General features: G+C 45.7%; 2 protein-coding genes across 4 annotated transcripts in view; both read right to left on the bottom strand.

Annotated features, from left to right (window-relative positions):
- The window catches only part of sos2 (son of sevenless homolog 2 (Drosophila)), a 117,333-nt gene extending 103,041 nt beyond the window's left edge, over positions 1-14,292 (bottom strand). The window contains exon 1 of one of the 2 annotated variants that reach the window (XM_031829312.1): positions 13,247-14,292. In XM_031829312.1, the coding sequence (XP_031685172.1) occupies positions 13,247-13,330 (84 nt within the window). In that variant the 5' untranslated portion in view covers positions 13,331-14,292. The remainder of the gene's footprint in view (positions 1-13,246) is intronic. The other variant, XM_031829311.1, reaches the window with a different exon arrangement.
- Positions 14,293-16,917: 2,625 nt separating this feature from the next.
- l2hgdh (L-2-hydroxyglutarate dehydrogenase) overlaps positions 16,918-20,723 on the bottom strand; it is a 42,966-nt gene continuing 39,160 nt past the window's right edge. For both annotated transcript variants that reach the window (XM_020488248.2, XM_020488249.2), the window contains one exon: positions 16,918-20,555. In XM_020488248.2, coding sequence (XP_020343837.1) covers positions 20,360-20,555 — 196 coding nt within the window. In that variant the 3' untranslated portion in view covers positions 16,918-20,359. The remainder of the gene's footprint in view (positions 20,556-20,723) is intronic.

Here is a 20,723-nt window from a genome sequence, read left to right as displayed (position 1 = left end):
CGATCTGAGAGACAAGGCAAGAAGGGCATTCTATGCCATCAAAAGGAACATACATTTCAACATACCAATTAGGATTTGGCTAAAAATACTTGAATCAGTCATAGAGCCCATTGCCCGTTATGGTTGTGAGGTCTGGGGTCCGCTCACCAACCAAGACTTCACAAAATGGGACAAACACCAAACTCTGCACGCAGAATTCTGCAAAAATATCCTCCGTGTACAACGTAGAACACCAAATAATGCATGCAGAGCAGAATTAGGCCAATACCCACCGATTATCAAAATCCAGAAAAGAGCCGTTAAATTCTATAACCACCTAAAAGGAAGCGATTCCCAAACCTTCCATAACAAAGCCATCACCTACAGAGAGATGAACCTGGAGAAGAGTCCCCTAAGCAAGCTGGTCCTGGGGCTCTGTTCACAAACACACCCTACAGAGCCCCAGGACAGCAGCACAATTAGACCCAACCAAATCATGAGAAAACAAAAAGATAACTACTTGACACATTGCCTGTTCACCCCACCCTACAGAGCCCCAGGACAGCAGCACAATTAGACCCAACCAAATCATGAGAAAACAAAAAGATAACTACTTGACACACTGCCTGTTCACCCCGCTGTCATCCAGAAGGCGAGGTCAGTACAGGTGCATCAAAGCTGGGACCGAGAGACTGAAAAACAGCTTCTATCTCAAGGCCATCAGACTGTTAAACAGCCACCACTAACATTGAGTGGCTACTGCCAACACACTGTCAATGCCACTGACTCTACTCCAGCCACTTTAATCATGGGAATTGATGGGAAATGATGTAAATATATCACTAGCCACTTTAAACAATGCTACCTTATATAATGTTACTTACCCTACATTATTCATCTCATATGCATACGTAGATACTGGACTCTATATCATCGACTGCATCCTTATGTAATACATGTATCACTAGCCACTTTAACTATGCCACTTGGTTTACATACTCATCTCATATGTATATACTGTACTCGATATCATCTACTGTATCTTGCCTATGCTGCTCTGTACCATCACACATTCATATATCCTTATGTACATATTCTTTATCCCCTTACATTGTGTATAAGACAGTAGTTTTTTGGGGAATTGTTAGTTAGATTACTTGTTCGTTATTACTGCATTGTCGGAACTAGAAGCACAAGCATTTCGCTACACTCGCATTAACATCTGCTAACCATGTGTATGTGACAAATAAATTTGATTTGATTTGATTTGGAAAGAATTAACACAAAAAAACAGAGCAAACTAGAATGCTATTTGGCCCTAAACAGAGAGTACACAGTGGCAGAATACCTGACCACTGTGACTGGCCCTAAACAGAGAGTACACAGGGGCAGAATACCTGACCTCTGTGACTGGCCCTAAACAGAGAGTACACAGCGGCAGAATACCTGACCACTGTGACTGGCCCTACACAGAGAGTACACAGCGGCAGAATACCTGACCACTGTGACTGACCCTAAACAGAGAGAACACAGTGGCAGAATACCTGACCACTGTGACTGACCCTAAACAGAGAGTACACAGTGGCAGAATACCTGACCACTGTGACTGACCCTACACAGAGAGTACACAGTGGCAGAATACCTGACCACTGTGACTGACCCTAAACAGAGAGTACACAGTGGCAGAATACCTGACCACTGTGACTGACCCTAAACAGAGAGAACACAGCGGCAGAATACCTGACCACTGTGACTGACCCTAAACAGAGAGTACACAGTGGCAGAATACCTGACCACTGTGACTGACCCTAAACAGAGAGTACACAGTGGCAGAATACCTGACCACTGTGACTGACCCTACACAGAGAGTACACAGTGGCAGAATACCTGACCACTGTGACTGACCCTAAACAGAGAGTACACAGTGGCAGAATACCTGACCACTGTGACTGGCCCTAAACAGAGAGGACACAGTGGCAGAATACCTGACCACTGTGACTGACCCTACACAGAGAGTACACAGCGGCAGAATACCTGACCACTGTGACTGACCCTAAACAGAGAGTACACAGTGGCAGAATACCTGACCACTGTGACTGACCCTAAACAGAGAGTACACAGTGGCAGAATACCTGACCACTGTGACTGACCCTAAACAGAGAGTACACAGTGGCAGAATACCTGACCACTGTGACTGACCCTACACAGAGAGTACACAGCGGCAGAATACCTGACCACTGTGACTGGCCCTACACAGAGAGTACACAGCGGCAGAATACCTGACCACTGTGACTGACCCTAAACAGAGAGAACACAGTGGCAGAATACCTGACCACTGTGACTGACCCTAAACAGAGAGTACACAGTGGCAGAATACCTGACCACTGTGACTGACCCTACACAGAGAGTACACAGTGGCAGAATACCTGACCACTGTGACTGACCCTAAACAGAGAGTACACAGTGGCAGAATACCTGACCACTGTGACTGACCCTAAACAGAGAGAACACAGCGGCAGAATACCTGACCACTGTGACTGACCCTAAACAGAGAGTACACAGTGGCAGAATACCTGACCACTGTGACTGACCCTAAACAGAGAGTACACAGTGGCAGAATACCTGACCACTGTGACTGACCCTACACAGAGAGTACACAGTGGCAGAATACCTGACCACTGTGACTGACCCTAAACAGAGAGTACACAGTGGCAGAATACCTGACCACTGTGACTGGCCCTAAACAGAGAGGACACAGTGGCAGAATACCTGACCACTGTGACTGACCCTACACAGAGAGTACACAGCGGCAGAATACCTGACCACTGTGACTGACCCTAAACAGAGAGTACACAGTGGCAGAATACCTGACCACTGTGACTGACCCTAAACAGAGAGTACACAGTGGCAGAATACCTGACCACTGTGACTGACCCTAAACAGAGAGTACACAGTGGCAGAATACCTGACCACTGTGACTGACCCTACACAGAGAGTACACAGTGGCAGAATACCTGACCACTGTGACTGACCCTAAACAGAGAGTACACAGTGGCAGAATACCTGACCACTGTGACTGGCCCTAAACAGAGAGGACACAGTGGCAGAATACCTGACCACTGTGACTGACCCTACACAGAGAGTACACAGCGGCAGAATACCTGACCACTGTGACTGACCCTAAACAGAGAGTACACAGTGGCAGAATACCTGTCCACTGTGACTGACCCTAAACAGAGAGTACACAGTGGCAGAATACCTGACCACTGTGACTGGCCCTAAACAGAGAGAACACAGTGGCAGAATACCTGACCACTGTGACTGACCCTAAACAGAGAGTACACAGTGGCAGAATACCTGACCACTGTGACTGACCCTAAACAGAGAGTACACAGTGGCAGAATACCTGACCACTGTGACTGGCCCTAAACAGAGAGAACACAGCGGCAGAATACCTGACCACTGTGACTGACCCTAAACAGAGAGTACACAGTGGCAGAATACCTGACCACTGTGACTGACCCTAAACAGAGAGTACACAGCGGCAGAATACCTGACCAGTGTGACTGGCCCTAAACAGGGAGTACACAGCAGCAGAATACCTGACCACTGTGACTGGCCCTAAACAGAGAGTACACAGCGGCAGAATACCTGACCACTGTGACTGACCCTAAACAGAGAGTACACAGTGGTAGAATACCTGACCACTGTGACTGACCCTAAACAGAGAGTACACAGTGGCAGAATACCTGACCACTGTGACTGGCCCTAAACAGAGAGTACACAGTGGTAGAATACCTGACCACTGTGACTGACCCTAAACAGAGAGTACACAGCGGTAGAATACCTGACCACTGTGACTGACCCTAAACAGAGAGTACACAGCGGCAGAATACCTGACCACTGTGACTGACCCTAAACAGAGAGTACACAGCGGCAGAATACCTGACCACTGTGACTGACCCTAAACAGAGAGTACACAGCGGCAGAATACCTGACCACTGTGACTGACCCTAAACAGAGAGTACACAGCAGCAGAATACCTGACCACTGTGACTGACCCTAAACAGAGAGTACACAGCGGCAGAATACCTGACCACTGTGACTGACCCTAAACAGAGAGTACACAGCGGCAGAATACCTGACCACTGTGACTGACCCTAAACAGAGAGTACACAGCGGCAGAATACCTGACCAGTGACTGACCCTAAACAGAGAGTACACAGCGGCAGAATACCTGACCACTGTGACTGACCCTAAACAGAGAGTACACAGCGGCAGAATACCTGACCAGTGACTGACCCTAAACAGAGAGTACACAGCGGCAGAATACCTGACCACTGTGACTGACCCTAAACAGAGAGTACACAGCGGCAGAATACCTGACCACTGTGACTGACCCAAAATTAAGGAAAGCTTTGACTATGTACAGACTCAGTGAGCATAGCCTTGCTATTGAGAAAGGCCGCCGTAGGCAGACATGGCTCTCAAGAGAAGACAGGCTATGTGCTCACTGCCCACAAAATTATGTGGAAACTGAGCTGCACTTCCTAACCTCCTGCCCAATGTATGACCATATTAGAGAGACATATTTCCCTCAGATTACACAGATCCACAAAGAATTCGAAAACAAATCCAATTTTGATAAACTCCCATATCTACTGGGTGAAATTCCACAGTGTGCCATCACAGCAGCAAGATTTGTGACCTGTTGCCACAAGAAAAGGGCAACCAGTGAAGAACACACACCATTGTAAATACAACCCATTTTTATGCTTATTTATTTTATCTTGTGTCCTTTAACCATTTGTACATTGTTAAAACACTGTATATATATATATAATATGACATTTGTAATGTCTTTATTGTTTTGAAACTTCTGTATGTGTAATGTTTACTGTTAATTTTTATTGTTTATTTCACTTTATATATTCACTTTATATATTATCTACCTCACTTGCTTTGGCAATGTTAACACATGTTTCCCATGCCAATAAAGCCCTTGAATTGAATTGAATTGAGAGACAGAGAGAGAGAGAGTTAGACAGGAGACAGACAGACAGAGAGAGACAGAGAGAGACAGAGACAGAGAGAGAGAGACAGAGAGAGAGCGACAGAGAGAAACAGAGAGACAGAGAGAGAGAGACAGACAGAGAGAGAGAGACAGAGAGAGAGAGAGAGAGAGAGACAGAGAGAGAGAGAGAGAGACAGAGAGAGAGAGAGAGAGAGAGACAGAGAGAGAGAGAGAGAGAGAGAGACAGAGAGAGAGAGAGAGAGAGAGAGACAGAGAGAGAGAGAGAGAGAGAGAGAGAGAGAGAGAGAGAGAAAGAGAGAAAGAGAGAGAAATAAAGAGAGAAAGAGAGAGAAATAAAGAGAGAAAGAGAGAGACTGACACAGAGACAAACAAACAGGCAGACAGAGAGAGAGACTGACACAGAGAGAGAGAAACAAGCAGACAGAAAGAGAGAGACAAACAGCATGGCTGCTTCATATTTACTGTCTGTTTAGAGTGATTGGGCACATTCATCAGGTGGTGTAATCTACAGGACCAGTTATGACAATGTGATTCCTATAGATCTGTGGCTGAGTGACAAACTGACTGGCTGGCTGAGTGACTGGCTGGCTGAGTGACAAACTGACTGGCTGGCTGAGTGACAAACTGACTGGTTGGCTGAGTGACAAACTGACTGGCTGGCTGAGTGACAAACTGACTGGCGGGCTGAGTGACAAACTGACTGGCGGGCTGAGTGACAAACTGACTGGCGGGCTGAGTGACAAACTGACTGGCGGGCTGAGTGACAAACTGACTGGCGGGCTGAGTGACAAACTGACTGACTGGCTCAGTGACTGGCGGGCTGAGTGACATACTGACTGGCTGAGTGACTGGTGGGCTGAGTGACATACTGACTGGCTGAGTGACATACTGACTGACTGGCTGAGTGACTGGCTGAGTGACAAACTGACTGACTGGCTGAGTGACAAACTGACTGGCTGGCTGAGTGACAAACTGACTGGCTGGCTGAGTGACACACTGACTGGCTGGCTGAGTGACAAACTGACTGGCTGGCTGAGTGACAAACTGACTGACTGGCTGAGTGACAAACTGACTGACTGGCTGAGTGACAAACTGACTGACTGGCTGAGTGACAAACTGACTGGCTGGCTGAGTGACACACTGACTGGCTGAGTGACTGGTGGGCTGAGTGACACTTTAACCTCATAGTCATTGTATCATTTTCAAACCCAAAAGAACCGGAGTACAGAGCCAAAACAACAACAAAATGGGTCACTACTGTCCCAATACTGTTGGAACTCACTGCAGGATCTGAATCTGACTGAATGACAACACGAGATGGACTAGAAGGATGCATTGGATGGAATTGAGATCCAGGCTCTTCGCTGGACATGGCAGAACACTGAACACATGGCAGAACACTATCTGTAAATGATCTCTGAGTGTTGGGAGTGTGCCCCTGGGTATCTGTAAATGATCTCTGAGTGTTGGGAGTGTGCCCCTGGGTATCTGTAAATTATCTCTGAGTGTTGGGAGTGTGCCCCTGGCTATCTGTAAATGATGTCTGAGTGTTGGGAGTGTGCCCCTGGGTATCTGTAAATGATCTCTGAGTGTTGGGAGTGTGCCCCTGGGTATCTGTAAATGATCTCTGAGTGTTGGGAGTGTGCCCCTGGGTATCTGTAAATTATCTCTGAGTGTTGGGAGTGTGCCCCTGGGTATCTGTAAATGATCTGAGTGTTGGGAGTGTGCCCCTGGCTATCTGTAAATGATCTCTGAGTGTTGGGAGTGTGCCCCTGGGTATCTGTAAATGATCTCTGAGTGTTGGGAGTGTGCCCCTGGCTATCTGTAAATGATGTCTGAGTGTTGGGAGTGTGCCCCTGGGTATATGTAAATGATCTCTGAGTGTTGGGAGTGTGCCCCTGGCTATCTGTAAATGATCTCTGAGTGTTGGGAGTGTGCCCCTGGGTATCTGTAAATGATCTCTGAGTGTTGGGAGTGTGCCCCTGGCTATCTGTAAATGATCTCTGAGTGTTGGGAGTGTGCCCCTGGCTATCTGTAAATGATCTCTGAGTGTTGGGAGTGTGCCCCTGGGTATCTGTAAATGATCTCTGAGTGTTGGGAGTGTGCCCCTGGCTATCTGTAAATGATCTCTGAGTGTTGGGAGTGTGCCCCTGGCTATCTGTAAATGATCTCTGAGTGTTGGGAGTGTGCCCCTGGGTATCTGTAAATGATCTCTGAGTGTTGGGAGTGTGCCCCTGGCTATCTGTAAATGATCTCTGAGTGTTGAGAGTGTGCCCCTGGCTATCTGTAAATGATCTCTGAGTGTTGGGAGTGTGCCCCTGGCTATCTGTAAATGATCTCTGAGTGTTGGGAGTGTGCCCCTGGCTATCTGTAAATGATCTCTGAGTGTTGGGAGTGTGCCCCTGGCTATCTGTAAATGATCTCTGAGTGTTGGGAGTGTGCCCCTGGCTATCTGTAAATGATCTCTGAGTGTTGGGAGTGTGCCCCTGGCTATCTGTAAATGATCTCTGAGTGTTGGGAGTGTGCCCCTGTGTATCTGTAAATGATCTCTGAGTGTTGGGAGTGTGCCCCTGGCTATCTGTAAATGATCTCTGAGTGTTGGGAGTGTGCCCCTGGCTATCTGTAAATGATCTCTGAGTGTTGGGAGTGTGCCCCTGGCTATCTGTAAATGATCTCTGAGTGTTGGGAGTGTGCCCCTGGCTATCTGTAAATGATCTCTGAGTGTTGGGAGTGTGCCCCTGGCTATCTGTAAATGATCTCTGAGTGTTGGGAGTGTGCCCCTGGGTATCTGTAAATGATCTCTGAGTGTTGGGAGTGTGCCCCTGGCTATCTGTAAATGATCTCTGAGTGTTGGGAGTGTGCCCCTGGCTATCTGTAAATGATCTCTGAGTGTTGGGAGTGTGCCCCTGGCTATCTGTAAATTATCTCTGAGTGTTGGGAGTGTGCCCCTGGCTATCTGTAAATGATCTCTGAGTGTTGGGAGTGTGCCCCTGGCTATCTGTAAATGATCTCTGAGTGTTGGGAGTGTGCCCCTGGCTATCTGTAAATGATCTCTGAGTGTTGGGAGTGTGCCCCTGGCTATCTGTAAATGATCTCTGAGTGTTGGGAGTGTGCCCCTGGGTATCTGTAAATGATCTCTGAGTGTTGGGAGTGTGCCCCTGGCTATCTGTAAATGATCTCTGAGTGTTGGGAGTGTGCCCCTGGCTATCTGTAAATGATCTCTGAGTGTTGGGAGTGTGCCCCTGGCTATCTGTAAATGATCTCTGAGTGTTGGGAGTGTGCCCCTGGCTATCTGTAAATGATCTCTGAGTGTTGGGAGTGTGCCCCTGGCTATCTGTAAATGATCTCTGAGTGTTGGGAGTGTGCCCCTGGCTATCTGTAAATGATCTGAGTGTTGGGAGTGTGCCCCTGGCTATCTGTAAATGATCTCTGAGTGTTGGGAGTGTGCCCCTGGCTATCTGTAAATGATCTCTGAGTGTTGGGAGTGTGCCCCTGGCTATCTGTAAATGATCTCTGAGTGTTGGGAGTGTGCCCCTGGCTATCTGTAAATGATCTCTGAGTGTTGAGAGTGTGCCCCTGGCTATCTGTAAATGATCTCTGAGTGTTGGGAGTGTGCCCCTGGCTATCTGTAAATGATCTGAGTGTTGGGAGTGTGCCCCTGGCTATCTGTAAATGATCTCTGAGTGTTGGGAGTGTGCCCCTGGCTATCTGTAAATGATGTCTGAGTGTTGGGAGTGTGCCCCTGGCTATCTGTAAATGATCTCTGAGTGTTGGGAGTGTGCCCCTGGGTATCTGTAAATGATCTCTGAGTGTTGAGAGTGTGCCCCTGGCTATCTGTAAATGATCTCTGAGTGTTGGGAGTGTGCCCCTGGCTATCTGTAAATGATCTGAGTGTTGGGAGTGTGCCCCTGGCTATCTGTAAATGATCTCTGAGTGTTGGGAGTGTGCCCCTGGCTATCTGTAAATGATGTCTGAGTGTTGGGAGTGTGCCCCTGGCTATCTGTAAATGATCTCTGAGTGTTGGGAGTGTGCCCCTGGGTATCTGTAAATGATCTCTGAGTGTTGGGAGTGTGCCCCTGGCTATCTGTAAATGATCTCTGAGTGTTGGGAGTGTTCCCCTGGCTATCTGTAAATGATGTCTGAGTGTTGGGAGTGTGCCCCTGGCTATCTGTAAATGATCTCTGAGTGTTGGGAGTGTTCCCCTGGCTATCTGTAAATGATGTCTGAGTGTTGGGAGTGTGCCCCTGGGTATCTGTAAATGATCTCTGAGTGTTGGGAGTGTTCCCCTGGCTATCTGTAAATGATCTCTGAGTGTTGGGAGTGTGCCCCTGGGTATCTGTAAATGATGTCTGAGTGTTGGGAGTGTGCCCCTGGCTATCTGTAAATGATCTCTGAGTGTTGGGAGTGTGCCCCTGGGTATCTGTAAATGATCTCTGAGTGTTGGGAGTGTGCCCCTGGCTATCTGTAAATGATCTCTGAGTGTTGGGAGTGTGCCCCTGGGTATCTGTAAATGATCTCTGAGTGTTGGGAGTGTGCCCCTGGCTATCTGTAAATGATCTCTGAGTGTTGAGAGTGTGCCCCTGGCTATCTGTAAATGATCTCTGAGTGTTGGGAGTGTGCCCCTGGCTATCTGTAAATGATCTCTGAGTGTTGGGAGTGTGCCCCTGGCTATCTGTAAATGATGTCTGAGTGTTGGGAGTGTGCCCCTGGCTATCTGTAAATGATCTCTGAGTGTTGGGAGTGTGCCCCTGGCTATCTGTAAATGATGTCTGAGTGTTGGGAGTGTGCCCCTGGCTATCTGTAAATGATGTCTGAGTGTTGGGAGTGTGCCCCTGGGTATCTGTAAATGATCTCTGAGTGTTGGGAGTGTGCCCCTGGCTATCTGTAAATGATCTCTGAGTGTTGGGAGTGTGCCCCTGGGTATCTGTAAATGATGTCTGAGTGTTGGGAGTGTGCCCCTGGCTATCTGTAAATGATCTCTGAGTGTTGGGAGTGTGCCCCTGGCTATCTGTAAATGATCTCTGAGTGTTGGGAGTGTGCCCCTGGCTATCTGTAAATGATCTCTGAGTGTTGGGAGTGTTCCCCTGGCTATCTGTAAATGATGTCTGAGTGTTGGGAGTGTGCCCCTGGGTATCTGTAAATGATCTCTGAGTGTTGGGAGTGTTCCCCTGGCTATCTGTAAATGATCTCTGAGTGTTGGGAGTGTGCCCCTGGGTATCTGTAAATGATGTCTGAGTGTTGGGAGTGTGCCCCTGGCTATCTGTAAATGATCTCTGAGTGTTGGGAGTGTGCCCCTGGGTATCTGTAAATGATCTCTGAGTGTTGGGAGTGTGCCCCTGGCTATCTGTAAATGATCTCTGAGTGTTGGGAGTGTGCCCCTGGGTATCTGTAAATGATCTCTGAGTGTTGGGAGTGTGCCCCTGGCTATCTGTAAATGATCTCTGAGTGTTGAGAGTGTGCCCCTGGCTATCTGTAAATGATCTCTGAGTGTTGGGAGTGTGCCCCTGGCTATCTGTAAATGATCTCTGAGTGTTGGGAGTGTGCCCCTGGCTATCTGTAAATGATGTCTGAGTGTTGGGAGTGTGCCCCTGGCTATCTGTAAATGATCTCTGAGTGTTGGGAGTGTGCCCCTGGGTATCTGTAAATGATCTCTGAGTGTTGGGAGTGTGCCCCTGGCTATCTGTAAATGATCTCTGAGTGTTGGGAGTGTGCCCCTGGCTATCTGTAAATGATCTCTGAGTGTTGGGAGTGTGCCCCTGGCTATCTGTAAATGATCTCTGAGTGTTGGGAGTGTGCCCCTGGCTATCTGTAAATGATCTCTGAGTGTTGGGAGTGTGCCCCTGGGTATCTGTAAATGATCTCTGAGTGTTGGGAGTGTGCCCCTGGCTATCTGTAAATGATCTCTGAGTGTTGGGAGTGTGCCCCTGGCTATCTGTAAATGATCTCTGAGTGTTGGGAGTGTGCCCCTGGCTATCTGTAAATGATCTCTGAGTGTTGGGAGTGTGCCCCTGGCTATCTGTAAATGATCTCTGAGTGTTGGGAGTGTGCCCCTGGCTATCCATACATAAAAAAAAAAAATAAGAAAATTGTGCCATCTGCTTAATATAAGGAATTTGAAATTATTTATACTTTTACTTTAGATACTTAAGTACATTTGATCAATTACATTTACTTTTGATACTTAAGTATATTTAAAAACCAAATACTTTTACTCAAGTAGTATTTTACTGAGTGACTTTCACTTTTACTTGAGTAAAAGTATAGATACCATTAGCGGAAAGTTACTCAAGTATGACAATTGGGTACTTTTTCCACCACTTGCAAATACCTAAATGATAAAAGTGCTAAAATTGTTTTTGGTTGAAGTTGAACAGTATAAACCAATCAGAATGGAGAGAGACTCATTGAAATCACTTAGAATGTATGTGTTGCCATCCTAGGATCACTCACTACTCAAAGCACATGGGGGCGGCAGGGTAGCCTAGTGGTCAGAGACTAGTAACCGGAAGGTTGCGAGTTCAAACCCCGAGCTGACAAGGTACAAATCTGTCGTTCTGCCCCTGAACAGGCAGTTAACCCCACTGTTCCTAGGCCGTCATTGAAAATAAGAATTTGTTCTTAACTGACTTGCCTGGTTAAATAAAGGTAAAATAAATGTACAACTTTTATTAATCAAAAACTAAAAATACTGGCATATACAATCATACCGTCCAATTGTTTTTTAAATTTTTTTTTTTTTAGATACATCGATATAATATTTTGACCATATCGCCCAGCCCTAATGTAGACCAAGCATTACCCCATTAACGAGCTCCAAGTTTCTTAGGCCTTGTGATTCTGGCCAGACAGCTACCAACAACAGCGAGAAGCTGCCGCGTGGGGAAATCTTAGGCGGCTCGTTTCAGCTTAGTTTTACCATGTCTTGTTGAGATGCTTTGACTGATGCCACGTCTATGCTAATATGACAAAGAAAAAAAAATCGCTAGCTTGCTAACCAACAATTGTAACGATGTATTTGAGACAACACACGTGCCCGTTGTGCATATATGTATTTATGTTTTCAATAAAACACTGGAGACGAAATATTTTACATGTCAATCTTAGCCACGTGTCAAACTCCATTCCACGGAGGGCCTAGTGTCTGAGGGCTCTCTCTCCTCCTTTGTTCTTGGTTGATCAATTAAGGTCACTAATTAGTAAGTAACTCCCCTCACCTGGTTTTCTAGGTCTTAATTGAAAATAAAAAAAACAACAACACAGACACCTCCATTGAATGAGTTTGACACCCCTGATCTAAGCCAACCCTGTCTGTTGTGCACGTGACAGTTTTGTTCCAAAACCACCAACCCATCTATACTGAGCGTTTGGCTGTTGTCTCATTGAATTGGGAAAGGCAAGGATGGGGTGCATTTGAGCTAGGCTAAACCTCCAAGTGCATCAGCTCCTTTTGCTTGCTCTCTACAGTGAACCTGGCTGGCTGCTACTGTAAGAAATGTGGATGCAAAAAAACAGTCTTGACTGAAGCACCGCTGCAAGACGATGCCCTATTAGAACCAATAGGCCTATTCACATTCAATGATGGAAACTGTTGCGTCAATCAAAACGTTTAGGAGGACTGCGCTGCGAAGCGGCTTGTCATCTCGAAACTTCCTTTAAAAAAAACACAAGTTTTGAAACCGGTGACTTGAGAAACACGACATTAAACATGGACTCATATTGCTTTTGCCTCGTAAATAGCAGGCTAGTCCATATTGCGAGAGGCTGAGGGATAGACGGTTTCTGGCAAATGCAGCATTACAAGGTAGTTAATGATTAAGAGCCATCCCACTCATTTCAGTTCGGGCTCTGATCTCAAATAAGGTTATTGGATAACGTCACTCTTGTTTCACTTTTACATGTAGGCCCTGCATCTGTATTGAAGGGGTGGTGGGGGGGGGGGTGCGTTCCAAAACAAGAGTGAAAACATTATCTTCTTGAAAACAAGGAAGGACCATCAGATTCTGCCTACATACATGTAGACATTTGACGCTCTGACTCAGAGCCAAGTTGCATATTTTTTGTTGTTGGCCTATGTTAACGCCGTATAATTTACAGTGGGCAACACGTGTATACTATTATAATGAAATAACAAACAGTTGCTACAGACATGTCAGTAACTATTGCTTCCATCAACTCACCACGTCAAAAATATATATATATATATAAATGCTTTCATATGGATGATAAATTTACCTTTCGCAACGCTTGGACGAAGAGGCCTCGCCATTTGTGACTGTTCTCGTCACTTGAAAAGTCGTGTATTTGTTGCGGCTGCATGGCTCCTTACTGTTGCCGTGATCCGGACTGTCAGCATCGGCCCCGGCTTGTCCTGGTGCGGGTCGGTCAGTCCAGGCACGGTGAAGGCAGCTTGAGCTAACTAAGATATATATATATTAAAAAAACACTAGCTAACCAGTACACTAAATCGAGCAAAGTTTGGAAATGCTAACTAGAAAGAAAAAAAACATGTCTTACTGTTAGCGAGCTAATTGAAGTGCAAAGCACATATATAAACTAGTTAGCGATAACCTGAGATTCAAATTGGACAAAGTGCTAAGCTAGGCTAGGCTAAGCTAGGCTAGCAACTCGTTAGCGGTCTCATTTACTAGCTAGTTGATATGTTAGCTCGCCTAGTGCGCTAGCTAATTAGTTAGCCAACTCGGGCTTTCCTTTCAAGCGTTTCTAGCTAACTAAATAAACCAATGATTAGCTAGTTAGCTAACTGGCAAACTCTATTGCTATTTTAGATAGTTAGCCTGGTAGATTTTTAAAAAACAACAACATATAGCCAGCTAGTTAGCCATTTCAATTAAATGTCACGACTGAACGTATAATGTTACTGCCTATTGTAACTTAGGCTTAGCGCTATCACCTAGCTAGCTAGCTAGAGAGAAGACATCTGTATGCAAAGGCTGTCTATCATGGCCTTGGTGCACTGTGAGTTAGCTATGTTGTGGCATCAAGACTATTCATTCATATTCCAAAAGGAGTAAACTTTCTCCTGTGTTTACTTCGACAATCATCCCCATCATATTTTCCGCATCGGGTTAAATCGCGCACTTCAATAACAATCCCATTTAGAATAAGTCAGAGAGGCATGTTTATCCAGTGTCCAGTGGACCAAGAAGCGCTTTTGTTGATGTGTTGTTTTTTGTTGTTGTTATCGTTGGAGATGTTTCGTCCCTCAACTCTTAACTCAACGTCGGTGCCCGAATCTCGGTCAGTTCACTTTGCGTCCTGCGTAGACAGGCAGTGAGTTTGCGTAAACACAGGGTGCGTGGAGGGGAAAACCCACTTTGGTCCAGGGAAAGAGTGTGGGGTGGGGAAGGACCACAAGTTTTATGTACCTCACTTTATTTATAGTTTACCAAAATAAATATACCTTGTTAGTTTATCATTATTGCTTATGACATTAAAAGACAGCCTCAGATTGTTTTTGCATGATTTCAATTGGATCCACCTTTTGAAATGAAGTAACTCGAAAATGAAGTAACCCGAAAATAACATTATTTTATTTTAATTTTAAATCATACTTCATGGGAACATATTTAACATATGACTATGTTTAAACAGTAGTGGCTGTAATAAAATAGGCTTACATGATTTCACTGTGAGTCAGCTTCCACCATTGTGCAGTTCAGGTTACTGTACTGTAAGATCCTGCCCCCACGTGGACATCAAAGGACCGTGCTCACAACATTCAGGGGAATGACGAGAGAAATAATGTCCACTTAGTGTACAAAACCCATTAGGAACACCTTCCTAATATTGAGTTGCACCCACTTTTCCCCTCGGGACATCCACAGTTCGTCAGGGACATCCACAGTTCGTCAGGGACATGGACTTCAAGGGAGTCTGAAAGCATTCCTCAGGGATGCTGGCCCATTATTGACTGCATATTTGTTTACTCTGTTGTTGTTGTTGTTTGTGTCGAACTGCTTTATTTTATCTTGACCAGGTCGCAGTTGTAAATGAGAACTTGTTCACAACTAGCCTACCTGGTTAAATAAAGGTGAAATTTGAACAAATAAACTCCCAACACTTCCCACAGTTGTCAAGGATACCTAGTCAGTTGTACAGGGAAAGGGGGGGATACCTAGTCAGTTGTACAGGGAAAGGGGGGATACCTAGTCAGTTGTACAGGGAAAGGGGGGGATACCTAGTCAGTTGTACAGGGAAAGGGGGGGATACCTAGTCAGTTGTACAGGGAAAGGGGGGGATACCTAGTCAGTTGTACAGGGAAAGGGGGGGATACCTAGTCAGTTGTAAAGGGAAAGGGGGGATACCTAGTCAGTTGTAAAGGGAAAGGGGGGATACCTAGTCAGTTGTACAGGGAAAGGGGGGGATACCTAGTCAGTTGTACAGGGAAAGGGGGGGGATACCTAGTCAGTTGTACAGGGAAAGGGGGGGATACCTAGTCAGTTGTAAAGGGAAAGGGGGGGATACCTAGTCAGTTGTACAGGGAAAGGGGGGGGGATACCTAGTCAGTTGTACAACTGAATGCATTCAACTGAAATGTGTCTTCCGCATTTAACCCAACCCCTCTGAATCAGAGAGATGCGGGAGTTGATAACAGTTGCTATGAAGCCAACCTTATTGATCCTTTCAGGATCCCTCACCCTTGACCCATCCTCTATTTCACTCCCTCAGCATACGACACCTTCTGCACTACTCTGACCACCTCCACCTGCCTCTCCTGCACCGTACACTTCTGATCCCCAGCAACATGGGCAACCCGTACAGTTGACGTGACTTTGTCAGCTAAAAACTCAGGACTCAAAAAAGGACAGACAGTGACTGCTGTTTCACCACCGGGTCTGCGTGGCACCAAACGGCAGGCGCCACAAACACTTCAATTTATCCACCTGCACACATAAAGCTACCTCAGGAATCACTCCTTTCCAATGGTGCTCTATTCTTAAACACAAAGCAAGAAAATGATCTTGACCCAAGGTTGTGTGACACGGACTGCCCGCTCCTTCTGGTCGGAAGAAACACAAAACAAATACCACAAATCCAGTACAGGTTACTTAAACTCCTTCCCCACCCACCCTGAAACCACATATGGATCCACCAAAAGGTCAAGGATCCACTTTCTAGAAAAATGAAACTTCTACTGGAACAGATTCCAAGCTCTTTTACACACCTTATCTCACCCTCATTCACTTCCATTTCACCTCCAGAACTCCATCTGGCACGTGGGTCACTCCGTTTGTGCTTGGCATGAATCTTCTTCGACACGCCATCTCCATCCTTCCTCCTCCCTCTATCCTCCCTCAGAAATCCACCTCTGTTTCCCTGTCCCAATATTCCTCTTTTTCCTCCCCCCATTCCTCCTCCCTCAGAAATCCACCTCTGTTTCCCTGTCCCAATATTCCTCCTTTTCCTAATCCCCTCCGACTTCTTTCTCCTCCCCCCATTCCTCCTCCCTCAGAAATCCACCTGTTTCCCTGTCCCAATATTCCTCTTTCTCCTCCCCCCATTCCTCCTCCCTCAGAAATCCACCTGTTTCCCTGTCCCAATATTCCTCTTTCTCCTCCCCCCATTCCTCCTCCCTCAGAAATCCACCTCTGTTACCCTGTCCCAATATTCCTCTTCTTCTGACACTGCTGGCCATCCCCAATACATGTCTCAAGACTTAAAAATCATTCTTTAACTTGCTTCTCCCCTTCATCTACACTGATTTAGGTGATTTTAACAGGTGACATCAATAAGGAATCATAGCTTTCACCTGGATTCACCTGGTCATTCTGTCATGGAAAGAGGTGTTCCTAATGTTTTTGCACACTCAGTAATTCTTACAACCACGTCATTATCTTTATCCTGCATATTCGTACAAGATTCCCAATATACTGCACCAACAATAATGGGAAAAGTCATTTATTTAAAATACATCGAATTTCTGTAATAAACTTTTGTCTCTGGAGTTGTACACCTCACACATCACAAAATGAGAGAATTATAATTCGTAGATAAATTCATTAAACCGTTTCATATCATCTCAGTAAACAGACTAACAAAAATCACACCGTCTTTCAAAAACAAAACACTGTCAAAGAATGTGACTGCGGCAAAATAAAAATGGCAGTATTCTTACCGCAAAACTTTGATAAATATTTTCAGTTTATTATAAAATAAATGCTTTTAAACATCCTAAAATCAGTGCGTTTAAAAAAAATAATCAGAAAGCAGAAATGGTGGAGAACACCAACATATTTTTACCGCTACTGTACATTGTCATTATCCAAAACCAAAGCAATGAGAGGGATCACATGAGAATACAGGACCACAGTGGAACAGGTCTTTAATTTAGAACATTCTTGGTGAATTCTTGGCATCATCTGTGCAACCAACTCATTTTTGGTGCATCCAACTACATTTCAAACGTTAAGGGTTTGGTATAAAAGCTATTTCTACGGAGATTCTCCATTTCATTTGCTTTTTAGTCCAAGATTAGGTTTAATCTGTGTCTGGAAAACTGGTCCTCGGTAGCATGGACATGGGTTGAACGGTGGGAACACGGTTACTGAGATTTTACTGGCCAAAACCACTCATTTCCCCCCGGATAAATAACTGTGAGAACCCGATAAATTATAATGCATTATTTATATGAACAGCATGCGGTGAAATGGAACTGTTAAATGATATGCGATGTCTAAATGTGTCTTCTCTACGGCCTCTCGTTGATTCATCCATCATGCAGCCCTGCTCAGTCTGGAACGCAGTTCACAATGCACGTAGACCTATCATCCACATCGTGATGGCGGTAGACTATAGCAGTTATTTATTCAGACCCAGAACCCTTCAATCTTCGTGAAGAGAAGTGAAAGCCTTCTGCATCGAATTCTAGTCCTATATTATTCAAGGATGTCATTAGAATGATTTAGGACACGAAACATTTCATTTAACTGTTGAAAACCAGGTACTGAATGAAGCAACAATAGAGAGAGGACGTAGGCTAATGACATAAGGGGGAAATATGAAAGCTACATATGCGTCAGCCTACTAATTATGCAAATAGGCACTATTATATTTCAAAATTATAAATCGAAATCGCTAGCCTATACTTGTAACTTTGTAGGCCGTATGTGCTGCACCAGAATCGCATGTTCTCTCCCTGTTAGAAATGATGTACGTAATTCTAGTCCATATAATATAATACAGTAATACAGTTCACACAACAAACAGATTAGCCTACTGGAGCTAGTTTTATTTACCCAAGAGAGCATATAGCTAGCTTCATCTATAGCTCCATCTATGGGAATTTATGTTTCTCTGTCATGTGTAATGTGCAGTAGCCTATATGATAAATCTATTGGAAAACAGCACAATTATTTGGGCTTTTTTGGGATTGGGCTCATTAAAATGTATTTAATGTAGGACACATCAGGCTCAGGTAGCACCAGGCTTGAATTTTCTTAATATTTTAGTTATTCATTTTGTATTTTACCCCATTTTTCTCCCCAATTGCGATCTTGTCTCATCGCTGCAACTCTCCAACGAGCTTGGGAGAGGCGAAGGTCGAGTCATACGTCCTCCGAAACATGACCCACCAAGCTGCGCTTCTTAACACCCGCCTGCTTAACCCGGAAGTCAGCTGCACCAAATGTGTCGGAGGAAACACCATTGAACTGACAACTGAGGTCAGCCTGCAGGCATCTGGCCCACCACAAGGAGTCGCAAGATCGCGATGAGCCAAGTAAACCCTCCCCTAACCCGGACGACGCTGGGCCAATTGTGTGCCGCCCTATGGGACTCATGGTCGCGGCCGGTTGTGACAGCCTGGGATCGAACCCGGGTCTGTGGCGACACCCACTCAGGAGGCTCCAGGTTTGAATTTTCTATCAAAGCTCTATTCAAATCCAGACATGGCCCCATTTGTATGCTTTATAATGCTTTTGAATGACACTTCCGGTTTTGATGGGAAATACTGGGTTACCACGGAGAAAAGTGATTTATTCTCGGGATGGAACATTTAAAATACTGGGAATATATTCAACCCTAGTCTAGGCCCTTTGCTTAAGGGATCCTATAGATCACAATTACCCTCTAATCTTCTCATCTACAATGCATTCAGAAAGTATTCAGCCCCCCCCCCAACTTTTCCACATTTTGTTACGTTAAAGCCTTGTTCTAAAATTGATTAAAATTAAATTCTCCCCCATCAATCTACACACAATACCCCAGAATGACAATGCAGTCTGAGGCCCTGAGCGCTCTGGAGCAGGTTTTCATCAAGGATCCGTTCATCTTTACCCTCGAGCCTGACTAGTCTCCCACTCCCTGCCATTGAAAAACATCCCCACAGCCTGATGCTGCCACCACCACCATGCTTCACCGTAGGGATGTTACCAAGTTTCCTCCAGACGTGACGCTTGGCATTCAGGTCACAGAGTTTAATCTTGGTTTCATCAGAACAGATAATCTTGTTTCTCATGGTCTGAGAGTCTTTAAGTGCCTTTTGGCAAACTCCAAGCTGGCTGTCATGTGCCTTTTACTGAGGAGTGGCTTCCGTCTGGCCACTACCTGATTGGTGGAGTTTATTGCTGCAGAAATGTTTTGGTACACTTACCAGGATGTGTGCCTTTTTTATTTTACATAAATCAGCTAACATTTATAAAAACGTGTTTTCGTTTAGTCATTATAAGGTATTGTGTGTCGATTGAGTAAAATAAGGCTGTAACGTAACGGGGGTGGGGAATCAAGGAGTCTGAATATTTTCCAAATGCACTTTACATGCTCCATTCAGTACATGCTGCTCAGTCTACTCCATTCTGACCTGACCTGCTGTCGGGTTGCAAATTCCAGTAACTTTTACAAACCTTCCGAGTTTTCCAGAAATCCCTGTTGGAATATTCCTGCAATTAAGGAGGAATATAGCAGATAATCCTGGAAACCGCCAACCTGGAATTCTGGGAATTTTGGAAAGTTCCCGGATTTTTTGTAACCTCACTCTGCTGACGTAGATAGATGCTGGACCAGTGAGCAGTAGTTAACAGATTGGATGGATCATATCCTGGTGAATTTTCCCCTTGGCGCAGATCCAGGATCAGCTTACACTCACCCCCACTCCAAACTAACCATTGGGGAAAATGCAGAACTGACCTGAGATCAGCATCATCACCACTTCACTAGATGGACCTGCAGCTGGATCAATGTTGTTACTTCCTTCCACTGGGGAAGTGTAAGTACGTCCCAAATGCCACCCTATTCCCTGTGGGCTCTGGTCAATAGTTGTGCGCAGAACTCAAAAAGTAGGGAATAGGATGCCATTTGGTAAGCATCCGAAGAGTGCCTCTAGTGTTTTTAGAGGCTGAAACGTCTCTCCACCTCGTCTGCTACCATCTCTGCTATGGCCAGGGAAGAGGTGGCGGCGGGCGAGGGAGCGTTGCGTACATGGAGGACCCTGCTGCCCACATCCCCGACACCAACGTCAAACACAAAGTCATCTACCAGGTTCCCATCGCGGTCCAGAGCCTGGGCCCTCACCCCTGCTGGACCCCTGCAACAGACAAAACACACACACACACACACACACTCTGTTACGTCGTATTTCCACTTTGGACTTGCGCCAGTGTTTCACCAACAACAAAAAAAGGCTCAGACTTTGGTGTTTCCACCTCCACAGCCGTGCCCCAGTGGCTCACTGGGCCGTGACCTCAGTGCCCCC

This window comes from Oncorhynchus kisutch, linkage group LG7 (genome assembly GCF_002021735.2).
Source record: "Oncorhynchus kisutch isolate 150728-3 linkage group LG7, Okis_V2, whole genome shotgun sequence".
NCBI classification, from domain to species: domain Eukaryota; kingdom Metazoa; phylum Chordata; class Actinopteri; order Salmoniformes; family Salmonidae; genus Oncorhynchus; species Oncorhynchus kisutch.
This window is presented reverse-complemented; position numbering and strand designations above follow the sequence as displayed.